Source organism: Oryx dammah, unplaced genomic scaffold, assembly GCF_014754425.2.
Source record: "Oryx dammah isolate SB20612 unplaced genomic scaffold, SCBI_Odam_1.1 HiC_scaffold_8, whole genome shotgun sequence".
NCBI lineage: Eukaryota > Metazoa > Chordata > Mammalia > Artiodactyla > Bovidae > Oryx > Oryx dammah.
In genome coordinates this window covers 26,159,171-26,176,351 of record NW_024070192.1, presented here as the reverse complement: position 1 = coordinate 26,176,351, position 17,181 = coordinate 26,159,171, and the positions used below count along the sequence as shown (strand labels likewise).

Here is a 17,181-nt window from a genome sequence, read left to right as displayed (position 1 = left end):
CCCCCCCAGGAGCCAGAGCCTGAGCCTGAGGCCTCTGCATGCTCACCTTCCCCCCCACCCCACCCACTGGGCGGGCGCAGCAGCACCTGAGGGTCTGGCCTGGCCAGCACTGAGAAAGTGGGCTCCGAGGGAAACTTGAGTCTCTAGGCAGGAGCTCCAAGAGGCAAGGGTCAGAGTGACAGCTCCCTCCCTCCCCGCTCTCCCCTCCGGGCCAGTCCTCTCCCTCCTTCAGCCAAAGCAACAGCCTCAAGTTATGGAATGTTTGCTTTGTTCTCTTCTAATGAAATCTAAAGCCAATTCCAAAAAGCAATAAAGCGGTTCTTCTGGCCCAGGGCCTGAGGCTGGGGGGAACAGTGGAACACTTTCCCAAGGTCTTGGAAACCCTAAAGCAAGTTGCCAGTGAGTGTGACAGTCTCCAAGCACTTTGTAAGCAGGGACAGCTGGCTGGGCCTTACACCTCCTCCAACTCTTCTCCAAAGCCAACTCCCCAGTCTTTGCCCACCCCAGACCTGCATGGGGTCAAGGACAAGGAGTGAAAATGAGAGCAGAGATTTCAGAGGAGCCTGGCCAAAGCAGATGGAAGACCACATTCTGTGCGAGCGAGAGAGGGCTGAGAGAGAGTGTGGTATGCGCTGCGAGGGGCACAGAGAATCCCCAGCTAGGGGAGCAGGGGGCCTCTGGGTCAATGGGGCCTGATTCCAGGCCCAGAGCAGCAGGGTGCGTGGCTCCTCACCCCAAGCTACCCTACGGGCATTCCTCAGGCAAGAGGCAGCAGAGGGGCAGTCACACCTGATGACAACGATGACGCCGTCAAAGATGTTGTAGGGGTTCTTGATGTAGCCAAAGGGGCCATATACTAGCAGCTTCAGCAGCATCTCCAGGGCAAAGAGGCTGGTGAAGACGATGTTGCTGATTTCCAGGGCATTGGTGAGCTCCTCAGGCTAGAAGACAGGGTGGACCGTGAAGGAACAGAGGCTTGTCCCTGAGCCCCTCGTCCCATCCTCAAAAACACCTGGCCTTCCTACACATCCGGGAGCAGGAACAGCAAGCTAGGGGGTGGGGAGGGGGTTGAGAGAGGGTAGTAGGGGTACAGAATGCTCGGGCTAATGGGGAGGACGCCCCCCAAAAGCATCCATAAGAAAATGCACTCGGGGTGGCCAGGGCACAAAGCCCCCAGCCCCTAGTTATTTTCAGCTGAGTCTCCGATCCTGGGGCCACAGGCTCGCTGGAGGCCTATGCTGTGGGTTCCACGTCAGCTCGGCAGGCCCAGGCCAGCTGTGCACTGATGCTGGTGGACACCAGAAGGTGATTGCCAAGGCCTCATACACATATCCAGTCACACAGCCATACGCGAAGTCACATGCTCTCCACAATTACTCTGTGTACTTGGCAGCATTTTCTTGGACAACTGTTGGCAACATTATTTCCTCCAGACACACACACACTGCATACACGTACATACAAACACACACAAATGCATACATGCGCACACACACGTGTACACAAACAAGCATGTACATACAAACACACCAGTGAGCAGATGGGAGATCCCCAAGAAAGATGTCACCCGTGATGCGGCACCTGGAGCTGCTCCCCGAGACTGGGACACCTGGGTTAATTCTCAGCCTATCCTGTCAAATCGCTGCGTGACCTTTAGCAAGATCCTTAATCTCTCTGGTCAAATGTAAAACACTGGAAGTAATCAATACTCTTACCCAGGGTCTGGGATTCGGACAGTGAACACGCACTAGAGAGGTCATCAGACTTAATGACAAACTCTACTTCATCTGCTATTCTAGCACAGAATATTAAGTGCCTCCTCCCCTCTTAATATGGTGGCTCAGTGGCAAAGACTCTGCCTGCCAATGCAGGTGCCCCAGGAGATGCAGGGTCAATCCCTGGGTTGGGAAGATCCCCTGGAGGAGGAAATGGCAACCCACTTCAGTATTGCTGCTGAGATAATCCCATGGACAGAGGAGCCTGGCAGGCTATAGTCCATGGGGTCACAAAGAATCGGACATGACTGAGTGACTGAGCATCCCTCTTAATATTAAGTCCCTACCGTATAATCCACCAGGCAGGCAAAAACATGCCAGCAATGCTCCCTGCCTCCTGGGAGTTCAGAGTCTAGCTGGAAACGAATCATACACACACGAAACAGCTGAATAACCACGAGAGGCCTTAGATGCTTTGGTGCCAAAATGAATTATCCAGATAGTAAATCCAGGAGTTCGGAGGAGAGAAGGTGAGTGAGGAACACACTGGGAAAGCCTTAGCTGGGAGACAGCTCTTGAAATGAACTCTGAGGGTGAATGGGGTCTCTCCAGGCAGAGAGGAGGGGAAGGCATCACAGGGCTGAGCACAGGGAATGAGCCCAACCTGGTTGACGACTGAAGCTGCAGAGTGAAATCTGATTGGCTCAATGAAGCCTACTGCCCACCTGATGAGGTGTTTTGATCACTCCCAAAGCCCAAGGTGCATACTAGCTACACTAGAAGTTTGAATAAATAACCAGTGAAGTCCTTAGTCCATCAGATACCTCCCCCTGTTTACCCAGCTGCCTCATCTGGCCAGCTGCCCAGGTAGATCACCCAAGCATGGAGTCAGGCCCTGGGTACCACCAAATATACCTTAATAGTCCCAATCTATGCAGCCAGCCTGGGTGAGAAGTGGGAGAGGTGGTAGGCTGGGTCTTCTGATTGGCAGGTGAGGGGCATTTGAGAGGTCAGTGGCTTCTCAGAAGGAGAGACGTTTTTAGCCCACGCATGGATTCTCTCCAGAGAGGTCTGGGAAGCTGAGCCAGGGTCAGCTGGCAGGGCCGAGAGCCAGCTGTCCAGAGACGAAGTGTCATGTTGCCCCAGCAGATCTCAGGTGAGAGTTTGCCCCCCAGACTGTGGGTGGGGGCAGTGCCACCTGACTTAGCCAGTGGGGTCACAGAGGACCACAGCGCAGGGGAAGGGGCCACAGTCAGGACAAGCTAAAGCCCAGGGCTCAGGCCCTGCTGTGATCTCCCACCTTCTGCTCCCAAGTCCAGTCTGTCAGAAAGCTGCGGTCAGCGAACCTGCCTCTCTGTCACTCTGCCGTCTACCCAGTTGTCCATTCTTGGATTTGATAAAGATGGTAAGCGCAGGCCACATGGGCACGACGCTCTGTGGCTCTCACCTCGTACCATCCACACAACAACCTTCCCTTCCACATCTTGCAGATAAGCACAAGAGGCCAAGAGATGATGCACGGCCAGTGCAAAGTCACGGGACGGCGAGAATGGCAGTGGGATCCAGTTCCACCCTACGCTGACTCCAAGAAGGCTAGGCAGACAGGGTCCAGAGGTGACAGTGAGGGCTCATGAGTCCAGACACATGGACGGACTAAATACCTAAAGTGTCTTCTTAGGTATGTAAGTTATATTTCACATGAATGCTGAGGCATTAATAAAGAACGAGTCTGAAAGTATAACTGAGGCACACACATATAATGGGTATGGTTTAGAGCATATAAATTAACCATCAAAAAAAGCCACCGAAGACAAAACTTAATAAAATGGTGAAATCACAATAGCTTTTGGTATCATGCATTTACTTCATTAGTGAATCTGTGAAGTACAGCCAGGTGTGTAGGGAGAGGGGTGTTCTCACTGTTCCTTGATGTTGTCTACAGGTCTGGCGGCAGTCTGTACCTGAGGGCTCACAGATACACACAGACACACACACTCCTGCCAGCACCCCAACCTAGAGCCTCATCAGAAGGGTGGTGCAGGCTCCCCGAAGGCCTGTGTCACTGCTCTCCTCGAGGGGTGGCGGCAAAGGCTGGCGCTCCAGTCTGCCCAGCCAGGAGGCTCCAGGACTGAAGGAACAGGTAGGAAGGAGGGCCTGGCTGGCACTCTCCCCCGGCCTTCACTTGTTCTCCTCCGTGCACAAACTTATGGGCAACGCCTGTTCCCTTCCAGGGCACCGAATTCCCCGTGATCCATGGGAAAAAAGCGCTCTTTTCTCATACAGTCAGGTCTGCCCAAGTTACTAAATCAGAAGCTGGGAATGTTCTGCAAATGCAGGACGAGGACGCAGAGACACAATCTTAGCAACACCGTTGCCCCAGGGACCAGAGCCGTGATCACAGTCACTGCAGCTGCAAAGGGACAGAGAGGAAGTCAATTCTGACTAGTGCCCTGCACCGCTAAGCCCTTCCTCCCGGAGGTCCATTTCCTCCCTGCTCACGCCAGAAAAGGGAGGGATGTAGGCTTCCTTGACGGCAAGGAGGCTGAGGTTCCGAGATGTGGTGCCTTGATGGAGGTCACATCGCGCGCTTAGAAAGGCCCACCTGCACTTGCCTCCACATCTCTCCAGGCTGCTGCCCCCCACACACCCAGACCGCCGGCACAAACTTATACAAGCCCCACTGGCTTGCCAGGAAGTCCTTTTTCTGCTCTAGAGTGCATCCTCCCTCCTGTTCAAGGAGGTCAAGGCCCAGTGGGGGTTTCTGCACATGGAGGCCAGGCAGCTTGAGGTTCTCACCCAGAGGCCCCAGGCTCTTCTCTATGTGATGCTAACTGTATATCTCCTATCTCCCAGTGCTTCCCCTCCGCTTAGCCTGTCAGCCTGGAGGAACTGGGCCCCAGGTAAGCTGCTCAATACTTCCCAGCACCAGGACTCCCCTGAAACTCAGAGCACCTTTATCCACTAACCCTTAAAGTCCCCATGGTGTGTGCAACCCTGCTAAGAGGTGGGGCTAAACCTGAATGCAGGAGGCCTGCCAACTCGGAGACTTTCCACTTGGGTGACCCAGGCAAGTCCTTAACCTTGCTGGTTCCCAGTGGCCTCTTCTATTAAACAGGGTAACACCCCTTTGTGGCAAGGCTGCTCCGCCCTGTGGAAATACCCAGGCCAGAGTCCTGCTCTACTGGCCCCGTGGGCACGGACAGCAGTCCTCACATGTGGTAGAAAAGAGTGCCTGCAGTCTGAAGCTAAGTACCATGTGGAGGCAGACACCAGAAGGGCCCCAGGAACTCAAGCCAGCTGAGGTCAGTGGGCCAGTGGGGAGAAGGCAGTGGGAGGAGAACTCCCATGGAAGGTATCCCCGGCTGCCAGGGGGCGTGAGCAAAGGAGCAGAGGAAGGAATGTGCAGGGCATCCTCCAGGACAGAGGATCAAGTGTCTGCTCTGGTCAGAGGGTGGGAGGGGCCTCTGGGCATCAAGGCTGCCAGGTGGGCAGGGCCAGCCAGAATGGCCTTGACTCTGCTCCATGACTTGTCTCAGGCTGGACTTGCCTCTGCCCATGATCTTCTGGGGGGAGGGAGGAGGTGTGCAAAATGGTATATTAAGAAGATTAATCCACTGCAGTGGTGGCAGCCTGCGGATGGCTTGGAGTGACGAAGAGACTGCGAGCGATTAGGGGATGCTGCAGTGGGCCAGGCGGGAGGCCTGAAAGCGGCTCTGACAGCCAGGGACGTGCCTTTCGCAGGGAGGGTGCAGGCAGGGACAAGCCCAGCCAGAGCCGAGGGGAGTCACTCTGCCCCTGCCAGACCCTCACCCCTACCTCCTCCGAGGCCCCTGTTCCCAGGGCCCTGGAATCTCTGCTCCCTAGTTCTGGCTCCTCGGCTCACCTCACCTCTGGTTTTGACAGTTCTGTGCCACTTTCACAGTCAAAAGAGGTGGTGCAGGTGGGCCGCAGTGATGGGGCAAGGGCCACGGGGTCAGCGGGACCTCGCCCCTTCTCCTCCTCCGAGGAGGTATGGGAAGTCAGGGGACGCCTGGGCCGCAGGAGGTTGCTAGGAGACCTCACAGGCCTCATCACACAGATCATGGCCTTGTTCTTCGCCGTCCCCCGGGGGAGGGGGGGCTCCCAGCATGTTTTCCAGCCCTTCTAGGCCCCCTTGTTAGGTGGCATTGTGCTTCAGTACCTCATAACCAGGGATGACTTTAGTCTCTCCCCATGGTCTCCCGTCAGCTCCCCAGAGCCACCCCAGGGGGACACACAAGCTAGGCAGGCACAGGACACCCACAGTGCTCCCTCGGCCTGAGAGAGTCAGCCCAAGCTTCTGCGACTTAAACTTTTGAAGCTATGGCCCCTGCCCCTCATTCGGCTGTGCAACCTGTCTATCCCGTTGTGCTGGGCCACCTAAAGGCTGCCCTCAGGCCACAGATCTCAGAGGGTTCCTGTCCAGTCCAGCTTAGTCCTCCCTCCCCCAAGCCCGCCTCTTTGCTGCAACTGTCGAATTGCTGAGCTTTGCTACTTACGAACCCGTGCTGACTGGACAGGGAAATACCCTGCTGGGCCCCAGGGTTGCTCTCTGCCTGTATGCGTGGTCCTCATCGTTGGGTCTCCATCTCTCACCCCAAGAGCTGCTTCAGATCTTCCTCCCCTGGCCTCCATCCCACTTCCAACCTGGCCTCCTGCTTCCTGGGGCTTCACTTCCCCCCGAGACAGCTCTGCATCCCGCAACCTACTCGTCTCTCTTCCCACGCGGAAAGGAGCCAGGGCCTCCTCCACCTGGACCTTCACCCACCCCCCGGCTCCCCTGGCTCCATCTCATTCCCTCAGCTGTCCCTGTTTCCTCACGTCTCCAATATCCCTTCCCCTGCCTAAAAGCTGAAACCTTCACCTGGATCCAGGCCTGTTCACCCCTGAACCCCGGGCCCCACCACCCCAGCTCTCTCCAAGGACCCTCTTCCCAGTCTTCAACTTCTGGATGCCCGAACAATGCCTGGGCCTGCACTCACCTCCCTGCCTGTGGCCACCTCTCTCTACTTCCCTGACTCTCTGCTGGCCATTTCCTGCCCTCTTCTCCCTCTCCCCTGCCTTTCTGCCCTCAGGCCAACATTCCTCAGAGTTCAGCAGAGCCCACTTCCTTCCCTGGGCTCTCCCGCTTCTCCATCTCCCGCATTTCCGCCTTTCCAGCTGTCACCAGGGTATGGACCACACACACCAATCTCCCTCCAAGCCTTGGCTCCTCACCCAGAGAGTCAACCCAACCCGCCCGACAGCCTTCCCAGGATGGCCCCCAGCCAGCTCAGATGCAGCACGGCCAAAACAAGCCCTCTCACCCCCTCTCCCAAACCTGTTCCTTCCCCAGCTTCCTGGCTCCATGGACTTCCCTCTCCAGGATTCCATCTTGCAACCTAGGAGTTATCTCGGACTTATGCCTGCCCTTCATCCCTCTAGCAGCAGGTGCCTGGGCCCACAGACCTTGCCAATGGAATGGCTGTGCCCCACCCACTAGCTCTATTTCCCCTCCACCATCCTGGGGGCCCTCCTTGCCTCTGATCTGGATGATAGAAATAGTCTCTGGGTCCCACCCCCAAACCAGCCCACACCTCCTGGAAGCTCCAGCTTCAAGAGCACTGCTGGATTCATTTCGCCCCTGCTCAGATAACTTGGGGTGGAGTGGGGGAGGCTATATGATGGTCCTTCAGAGCATCCCATGCCTCCCTGTGCATTCCCAGGCCAGGCTGCCAGAATTCTCCCCAATCCCTCCACCAGACCCCTCTGCTCCTGGCCTCAGCTGCCAGTGACACTTTTCTTTCAAGGCCACTCTCACAAGACACCTCCTTCAGAAAGCCCTCCAAAATCCCCTACCTTTCCTCTGTCCCCAGAAATCTCCTTTACAGCATTTGGCATGATCAAGCAGAATGCCTTTTCTGCTGGAACCTAAGTTTCTTTGGAGCTCCTGGCACTTCCCATACCCCCAGTCTATTATTCTCTTCAAATGTGCTATGCACAGGAGGCACTCCCCTGTGTGATGAATAGAGGGAGCTGTAGAGCCAGAGGATGCCCCCTTTAGCAGGCCACCTCCAGAAAAGCACCCTTCTCCCTCCCACGTGTGGAGAACCTTTGAAAGTCTGGGGCCAGGGCAACTGTAAGAGATTGTCCTCCAAAGTCTTATTTGGCCTGTAGTCCCAGCTCCTCTGCAGGCCAAGGGCTCCTGGGAGGCCCAAGGAATAGGACAGGTGTCTGTAAACTCCTGTCCTCAAAGTCTGCACTGGGGTATCCATGTGTGTGTCTATCTTTTAGAGAGATGGCCCTAGCTTTTAACAGAATCCAAAAGGAGTTTGTGAATCCCCTCAAAGTTAAGACCTATCACATCTGGTCTCTTCCTCACCCTACCCCACCCAGCTTCCCTTGCCTTGAACAGCTGACCTCACTCATTTATAAATAGAAACCCTCCCTGAACATGTATCTAGAGTGACAGGATGGGCCCAGAGTCTGAGAAATGAGCAGAAGTATCACCTGCCCTGTCCTCTCGGGCCTGAGAGACTGTCTATTCTGGACCCTCCCTCCCTCTTCTCTGCAGCCCAGGATACCAGTGGGGTGTGTGCTCCCCGCCCCCCACCTGCTGTTGTCTCTCTTCTAGAGCATGAGGTTGGCTCCAACTCTCAGCAATCCAGAATGAGGAAGGAAGGCTATTACGAAGTTCCTGTGTCCTTAAGACCTCATCCTCCTGGAAGGCCTTGCCCCCATGCATACCCAGCCAGACAGGTTCCAGGAGACACCTCTCTTCTGCACTCCAGAAACACCCTGGGCATCCCACAGGCAGTTTGTAAGCAATGCCCTCCAGCCCCAATATGCACAAGCCCCAGTGCTCCTCCCAGAAGCAGAAACTTGAGTTTCATCCTTGCTGCCACCTCACAAATATCCAACTGGAGTAGAGTTCTGCAGATTCAGCCACTGCCAGCTCTTCCCAGCATGCTTCTCTCTGTCTCCAGGGACACGGTATATGAACAGGCTGGATTATGGCAGTAGCCTTCTCGCTGGCCTCCCTGCCTCCTGTCTCTCACTCCCTTCTGCTCCCCACATGGCTTCTGGTATAATACAAACACATACCACGGACTTGCTTAAAACCTTTGTTGGCACCCTATCACCTTCAGGATAAAATCCAAACTCCGTCCTATTCCTCTCAGGACCTGGCTCTGAGGTTTTTCCAAGCTTCTCTTATTGTTTGCCATCCCAGCCCCAACCCAGTGCCCAATTCACTCTGAACTCCTTATAAATCTCTCTGTTTGGGGGTCTGGTGCTGCCGGTCCTCCCCTATGCTATGCCCTATTCTCCACCCTTTGCTAGCTACATCCCACTTTCCATTCAAACTCAGCTCCCAGGTCATATCCTGCGGAAGCCCTTCTTGAATCCTTTCCCCAGTCTGGGTCACGGGCGACTCCTCTGAGCATCCTTTCCCAGCAGGCACTACATCAAGTAAGGGTGACTGCTTATTTGTCATGCGGTCTTTGAGAGGAAGGATGGAGTGCCTCGGCCCGGTGTTGTACTGGAGCGTCTGGTTATGCACGTCTCTTCCCAACTCTACATGTGGTGACATCACATTAGGAGTTTGAAACCGGCCACGGTGGGAGCATTTGCACCAGGGAAATTGGTGAACACTGCAAATACCACAAATCAGTGCCTTTTTTCTTTTTAAAGGGCTGGTTATTAAACATTTATTAGCATGCCACTGCTTAGGCCCAACTCTGATGCCCAGAAAACATGCATGGAATGGATGGACGGACAGATGGGCAGTTCACAATTTCCCTGTTCCAGGTTCTGCCCCCTAGTGGGTTGGGCACACACATGCCTACCCTCTATCAGATTATATTTCCGACCTCAAGTCATAGTGCTGCTCCCTTCTCAGAGTCCTGTGTCTTTGTCCTCCTCACCAGTCTCTCTGTATAAACCAGCCCTGCCACTTTGCCACCAGCTGTGGGGTTAAGGGGTGGGGAAAGCAGGACGGTGTGAACAGCATAGGGTCCACCTTGGGTAGGGTGGGGTATGACAAAATGAGTGCTTCCTCAGTCAAGGGCTTGGTAGAGTGCAGCTAGAGTATCTCTGTTCTTGACAGGAAAACTGAACGAAGGGTAAAGTTGGTGACGGTGGGAGAGGACAGGGCTGGAAAGGGGGTTGGGCTCCTCTTCCAGGGAAGCACCAGCAACACCCTCTCCAGTGCCCCTCGGTCTGATCAATACCAGGATCGATGGACACAACTGCCTCATTACGAGCGCCGCGGGGAAACCATGAGCCTCTGGCCTCGCCTCTGTCAGCAGCTGCAGACGCTCTTCCTTGCTGTGTCTCTCAGCTCTCTTGCTCAGCTGACTCCTCCTCTCCGTTTGAGGATCCATCAGAGCCTCTGTCTCCCAGTCACTGCCCGGGCTGTTCCTGTTTGCACCCAGGTCTTAGCCTGTCTTTGGCTTCCTGTCCATAACTGTCTCTGTCACCCCTACCTCTCTGTGCCTCCGCTTGTCTCTGCCTCCTCCCCTGAGTCTCCATCTCCCTCTCTATATCTCTGACCATCTCATCTCTGTGTCCCCCACCCCCTCGCCCCCTGCCCAGGCCTCCATCCCACTCTCTCTGCCCTCATCTCCCCATCTCTGTGTCTCCCTTTCTCTTTCTGTGTCCCTCTGTGTCTCTGTCTTTTGGCCTCCATGCCTCCTTGCACTTTTTCCTGCCCCCACTCCCCAAGCCTGCTCAGGCTCCAGGACCCAGATGGCGGGACATTCACGCCACAGTGCCTGTAAGCACAGGGCCGTGGCTGCTTCTGGGATTTTCTCCCACCCCCGGCCCCTGAGCCTGCTGGGCCACAGTCAGTCATCTGCCTGGCCTGCTGGGGCCTCCCACTCACCCCATGGGGCCCTTAGCAACCAGGTACTGGGACAAACTCCTCCCTGGAGCAGACACTGTGCCTCCACTGAGTAGGACTCCCTGCTGCTGAAGGCTTCAGAGGCTGTCCCCCGCTCTCCTCAGGAACTTGGGTAAGGAGATGCTGCAGTCGTCCCTGACTTTGCTATTATTTCTTCCCCAAGGGGGTGTCTTTCTTGATGTCTAACTGAAAGCCCTCTTGCTGCAGCTTCATCTGGCCTCTGTCTCTGTGACTCAGCTTCTTTCCAGCCTAGTCAAATCCTCCATCAGCAGTGACGGAGGCAGCCCCTGGGGAAGGGGCATCTGACCATGGCGAGAACTGGGGTGAGGGAGAGGAGGCTGAGGTTCAGGCCTGGGAGCTGGCATAATGGGAGATTAGGAGCTGCCATTACCTGGATCATGCCCCAGCCAGCCTAGCAGAGCAGAGCACCCCTTCCCCAGAGGTTGGCTGAGCAGGCATGAGCACACACACACACGCCCCATGCAGCCAGATACAACACACCCACCAAAATGCCACTGCTGACCCTGCAGCCAGTGTCCGGCCCCACCTCCACTTCCCCCCACCTTACCCAAGGTGGGACCCAAGTTGCCCACACTCTCTGCTTTCCCTACCCCAGGAAAGGAACAGGGTATAGCCAGTTGGGTGGGGGTCACTGACACAAAAGGAAGGGGTGTCAATATGGTACGATGGTGATGGGGAAAGGGTTGGGGCTGGGGTGCACTTGGCTGGACAGGGCAATTGGGGTAGGAGCTGAGTGGGGTGGATGGTAAGGGGATTCAGAACTCCCTGAAAAGTGAACCGCACATGTTTGCTCCAGCCCGGGTTTGGACCTAGGATACCCCACCTCAGCTGAGACTGAGTGCGTTCCCTGCACTCCTCGGCGGGCACTCCTCCCCGTGGCTACCCCACCCCTGCCACAGCGTGCATGCATGCACACACGTGTGCGCCCACTCCACACCTCTGGCTCCCACATGCTTCTACCCAGGAGTTGAGGGGTTGGGGCAGTGCCTGGCTTCCGTCTACACCGGGTTCTGGCAGCCCTGACTCTCTCCCAGCCCCAGAACAGTGAGAACACACAGAGGAGAAGGGCACAGAAGGACCTGGGAACCACAGCGCCTGCTTGCCGGCCTCCCTCCTTCCTCAAGAATCCACCAAGGGGGTGGCCTCGAAGGCCAAACCAGGGGAAGGGCTGACTTCTGAAAGATATCCTGTGGGGGATGCAGCCACAGCCAGTTGTGAGGCCCTATGATACCTGCTCCCATCTCCAGTGTGGGAGTGGGGGGTCAGTGGGGTTCCCCAGGACACCCCTTCTGTTTCTGCACAGCTCTGAGAGAGAAAACAGCCTCTTCCCCGCCTCAGCCCAAATACATTGCTTGCAGCTATCGGCCCCACAAAATAAGCCTGCTCCCTCTTCCACATGACAGCCCTTCAAATATTTGAAGACAGCTCGCCTGTCCCTGCTGAGCCTCCTCTTCTCCTGACTAAACATCCTGGTTCTTAGAATGATTCCTCAAACGCAAAGGTTTCAAGTCCCCTCACCACGCTGGGAGCTCTCCTCTATCCAGCAGCGCCCTCCCCACTCGCAGCACGGCTCCCAGAACAGAGGCCCGAAGCAGATGGCCACCCTCTCTACCCTCCCCAGGCGCTGGCTCCAGGCGTCCACTCCTCACCTCTACCTGCACAGTCCCCTCCTGCCACCAGTCAATCACACCCCTAATTACTGAGTCAGGTGAATGCCAGGGGGCCCCACCCACCCCCCATCTATGACTTGTCCTTCCAAAAAGGTCTTGCCCGCATCTGATGCTCACCACTCATTTATATCCTTTAAAGCCCACCTCTTCTCAGAACCTTTCCGATAAAACACACCCAGCTCAGACCCTGCCCCTGGGCAACCTCCACACTCCGAGACTGCGTGACATTCACTGGCTTTCATCCTCCAAAGAGTTCCCACGCATCGGTGCAGCTTCCTTTTGTCCTCCTCCTGGCCATGCAGGCTGCCAGCACAGAGAGGAAACTGAACCCGGGGTGGGAGGAGAGGAAGACAGAGGATCCCCAGCCCCGAGAACCACGCCTTGCCCACGCCCCTACCTGCTCGTGGTATTCGATGCCCATGCTGAGCGTGTTGACCAGAATAGCAATCATGATTCCCCGACCAAAGTACTTGCTGTCCACAATCTTCCGGAAGGTGTCACAGATCAGCCTCCAGAAGGCCAGCACAGAGTTGGGCTCCACATCCAGCCCCAGGCTCCGTCGACGTCGACTGTGGGGATCCCGGAGGTCGCCATGCTGAGCATCTTGTGTGAACTCATAAACCGCCTCACTGTCTGAGTCAGGCATCTCGTGGCCAGTGAGCCCCACCTCCCCTGCCCCGGTCCGGGCACAGTAGGGACAGCTGTCTGGGCCACAGGCTCCGCTGGCTGCCCTCAAGCAAGGGCTGGAGATCTTGCAAGAGCTGTGGCAGGTGCCTGGGACAGGAAGGTAGAGGTTAGAGGCTCCAGGCTTTCCTACTTGGGGTGACCTTCCCTCAGCATGTATATAAAATGAGTGGGGGAGTTTGGAGTTCTTTCAGTGGTGGTACTAGGCACTTGGTGAGCAAGGGTACTGAATGACCTGCAATGTGGGTGATCCTGAGCAATAGAACGCCCCCAAATGCCAATAGCATCCCACTGATAGTCACTGCTGGTTGTCCTCAGGTTTGGACAGCCTTACATATTCATGTATGTTCTCACGCTAGACACTTGCACTTGTGCAGTAGATACATACTTGCACACACACATGTACTGTGTACACACACATACCATTTACAAGTCATATATACATGTAGAGCCAAACACAGGTATACACAGATCCGTATACATCACACAGTACATGTATGCCAGGCATGTGCACACATGAGTGTGTGTACACACTAAACAAGAGCACCACCCTGTGTGTGCACACATGCACCTACACACAGCAGACGTGTGGACACATGCATACATGAATACCCGACATGTGCATGTAGATGGCACCGACACATAGTGGTCACCTTTACGCACACACGCACACACCAGACAGCACGTGTACACGTACACAGTGACCTATCCCAAGACACCGATGTCCGTTTAAATCCAGCTTTGATCATAGACTGAGAGCTGCGAGGAACCTCAGAGACCACCCAGGTAAAGCACGGATGTGAAGACGCCTGGCCTGGGGCCCAGCCCTTCCGCCTGCATGCAGGAGGACATCAGTAAGCACCACTCACAGCTGTGATGGTCCCGGCCCTGCCTTTTACACAGAGGGAAACAGAACCATACGTGTGTGTGGCTGGCTGGCGCCCCTTGGCAGGATAATAGAGGAGCTGGCATAAGAACCCTTCCCACTGTGTTCTGTGATGGCACCTTCCTGTCCAGCCCACATTCCCACATAACAGCCCACAAATATGCCACTTCTCCCACGTGCCACATTCTTCCTGAAGCACAGGCCCTGGGCTTTGGCTGCAGTGAGTCTGTAGAGGAGGGCTCGTCACCCCTGCCTGACTGGGGGACACCCCAAGACACAAGCATTTCCCTTCCCCATAACAGTGGGTATTCTATCCATCAGTCTGAGGCCTCTGAGGACTTGCTGCACCCAGCCCCACGTCTCTCCACGGGGACAGAGTGGCATTTGTATTTGCATGAGTCCCCTTGGCATGGGGCATGGGGCTCACCGTGGTCATACACCATTTCCCCTTCTGAACCTGGAACAAGGACTAGCTCATGGACCTCAGAGTCGGAGGGCCCTGACTGCACCCTCACCAACGACAGCACCTTGGGCAAGTCACACAACCTCTCCAAGCTCCTCCTCCTCATCAGTAAAATAAGGAAAGTTTATCACTTAAACTGATAAGAGGACCCAGTGGGGTTTTGCCTGTGAAGCATGCGACAGGCACATAGCAATCGTCAACAACTGCAGACGGCATAGAGCAGGGCATAGGTGCTTGCTACATACAGCTATTGCTATCATTACAATGTAGGAATTACAACTCCCATTTTAAGAGATGAGAAAATTAGGGCTCAAAGAAGTGATGTGAATGGTTGAAGGCCCCAAGGCCAGGAGAGGCAGAATGGGAACCCAGGCCCTGTCCTTCTGACTCCAGATCCCCTCATCCTCCCTGGGATGGGACATCACCTGGTCCCCGGGTGAGGGGCACCAGTGTGCCTCCGCCCAGAGTTCTCACCTGTGCTCTGGGTCTCCAGCAGCTTGTGCATAGAGCTGTAGGGCCTGGGCGGGATGTTGAGGCTGGTGAGGGCGGTGGGTCCAGAGGTAGGAGCCACATCCATTAGTGCCTTCTCTTTGAGCATCTCAGGCGGGGGGCTGGTGTGCACGGTGGGGTACACCTTCCCACCGTCCACAGTCCTGCCCGATGCCTCCGATGGCGACCTGGGAGGGGGTGCCTGGCAGCGGAGCGGCTCCAGGTGGCAATCAGCATGGTAGAAGCTGTGTACAGCCTCTGCACCCCCGGGAGGGCCCCTGGAAAGGGCGGGTGTTGAGGGCGGCGGCAGCATGAGCCGGCGGGACCCGCTGGCATCTCTGTCCTGGATCTGTGGGCTGGGCCGGGGGCCTCGCAGAGTCCCATTGCCCAAGTGGTAGTGGTGGTGGTGGTGGTGGTGATGGTGCACCAGGTGGTGGACGGACGGACGGCGGTAGGGGCGAGAGCAGCTGCCGCTGGGCTGGGGTTGCTGGCTCCCGCGGGGCGCTGGGCTGCTCAGCAGGCCAACCCGCACGCCTGCCGCCCGGGAGACCTGGGCCAGCCTTCGGGCTGCTTTCCGGAGGATATACACGAGGTACTTGAGCAGCTCCTCGTAGCAGCTGCCGGGCTCAGAGAAGCTGGCCAGGGTGCTGGCGTTGGAAAGGAATCTCACGCGCTGCTCCCGCATCAGCTGGCTTTCCCGCTGCTTGGTCTCTGAGAACTGCGTGGCAATCACCACCAGGCACAGGTTGATCATGAAGAAAGAGCCCACCTATTGGGGTGGGGACAAAAAGAGGAGACAGCCTGAAGGAAAGGGAATCAGTGCATGCTGCCAAGTACTGAGCACTTCCTAGGTGCCAGATACTAGGCTAGTAATTGTACAAGCATCATCCTGTTTCATTCTCATGACAGTCTGAAAAACTGACACTTTATTTTTTTTAAGAGGTGACACTTTTATTATCTCTATCTGACAAGTGAGGAAACAGGTTCAGAGATGTTGAGGAATTTCCCCGTGATCATTCAGCAGAGTAAGGCTAAGACCTGAACCAACCTCTGTGGAATTCCAAGGAATTGCTATTGATCATGAGGTTACTGGCAAGGGTATCTCCCAAATTCCCCGCCCCTAAACAATCCCATCATCCGAGATCGTGAGCACCCCCCTTGTCACTTTCTGTTAGGAGTAGAGAAGGCTATGGAAATGAGTGCTATTTGGGGGACATGGGTTTTCACATTGGATTGAGCTTTTGAAATTCTGGCAAAAATACCATTTACAAAACTCTTGCTTCTAGTCCCAAGTCCTACTCTGTGACCTTGAGTAAGACCTTTAACGCTGGGGCCTCAGTATCCTCATGACCATTGGACTTGCCTGAATCCCTTTTCCAAACCATGTCTCTCCTCTCCCCAAGCTGGGTGCCAGGCTAACTCTGAACCCTGCAGACTAGCCAGGCTGCCACTCTGATCTGACCACGCTGTCACGTCTCCACTCCCATACCTCAGACCCCACCCCCTACCCCCGCCCCGGGCCGCTGGGATGCCAATCGCTTGGACAATGATCCAGAATGAAAGTAATGAATATTTATGGTGAAAGGCAAAATTTTTTTTCTAGATTGTGTCCTAGTAATTATGATAATTAGCTTCACTAGTGTGATTCCGGAGAGCTGTTTGGAAAGATTTTTCATGGGGTGTGTGGGAGGGTGGAAACAAGGTCCCTTACCTCTCTGTCTGCTTCCCTCCCACTCCCCAGGCTCAGAGAGAGCCGCATGGGGGAAAAGATCACAGACCACTTCCCAGAGGTGCTAACCTTGCTGCCCGGGTGACGGTGGGTAGAACGGAACAGGCCCCACGCCTGGCTACTTTCCCACCAGGGACGATGTGGGGCGGGGCCACTGTTCTTTCTCAGGGACCCCTCTCACTCACCAACAGGTCTTTATTCTGTCTCCACCTCTCTCTGGAGCCTAAGTCCTGAGTAGATCTTCAGCTCTTTCTCTCATCTTTCTCTTATCTGTCTTTCTGTCTGGCTATGTCACTGGCCTCTTGGTGATGTGGGAGAAGGGTTGGATTTGGAGGCAATAGCCCGGGGCTGAATGCTCAGCTCCAGCAAGCCTGCCCTCTGGAGCTCAGAGTTCTTGTTTAGAAGATGAGGCCCACAGTCCCTGCACCTGCCGCCTCACAGGGAATCTGAGGACGAAGCGGCAGCAGATGTTACAGCACCCTGCAGCGGCAGCGCTCAGCCCAGCGAGACTAAGCCAAAGCACATTCAAAGCGCATGACTGGGTCAGGCGGATGAAGAAACGTCAGTTTCCTCATCTGTAAAATGGAGATAATAACAGGATCTTAGTGAGGATTAAACGCACCAG

At 55.5% G+C, this 17,181-nt stretch overlaps 1 protein-coding gene across 13 annotated transcripts in view; it reads right to left on the bottom strand.

Annotated features, from left to right (window-relative positions):
• Positions 1-17,181, bottom strand: part of CACNA1G (calcium voltage-gated channel subunit alpha1 G) — a 62,289-nt gene that overhangs the window by 32,537 nt on the left and 12,571 nt on the right. For all 13 annotated transcript variants that reach the window (XR_005721853.1, XR_005721854.1, XM_040245665.1 and 10 more), the window contains exons 8-10: positions 14,813-15,596; positions 12,703-13,079; positions 790-941 (exon numbers count right to left, since the gene is read on the bottom strand). Coding sequence is in view for 11 of the 13 variants with exons in the window: in XM_040245665.1 (XP_040101599.1) it covers positions 790-941; positions 12,703-13,079; positions 14,813-15,596 (1,313 nt within the window). In the remaining 2 variants the exon portion in view is untranslated. The remainder of the gene's footprint in view (positions 1-789; positions 942-12,702; positions 13,080-14,812; positions 15,597-17,181) is intronic.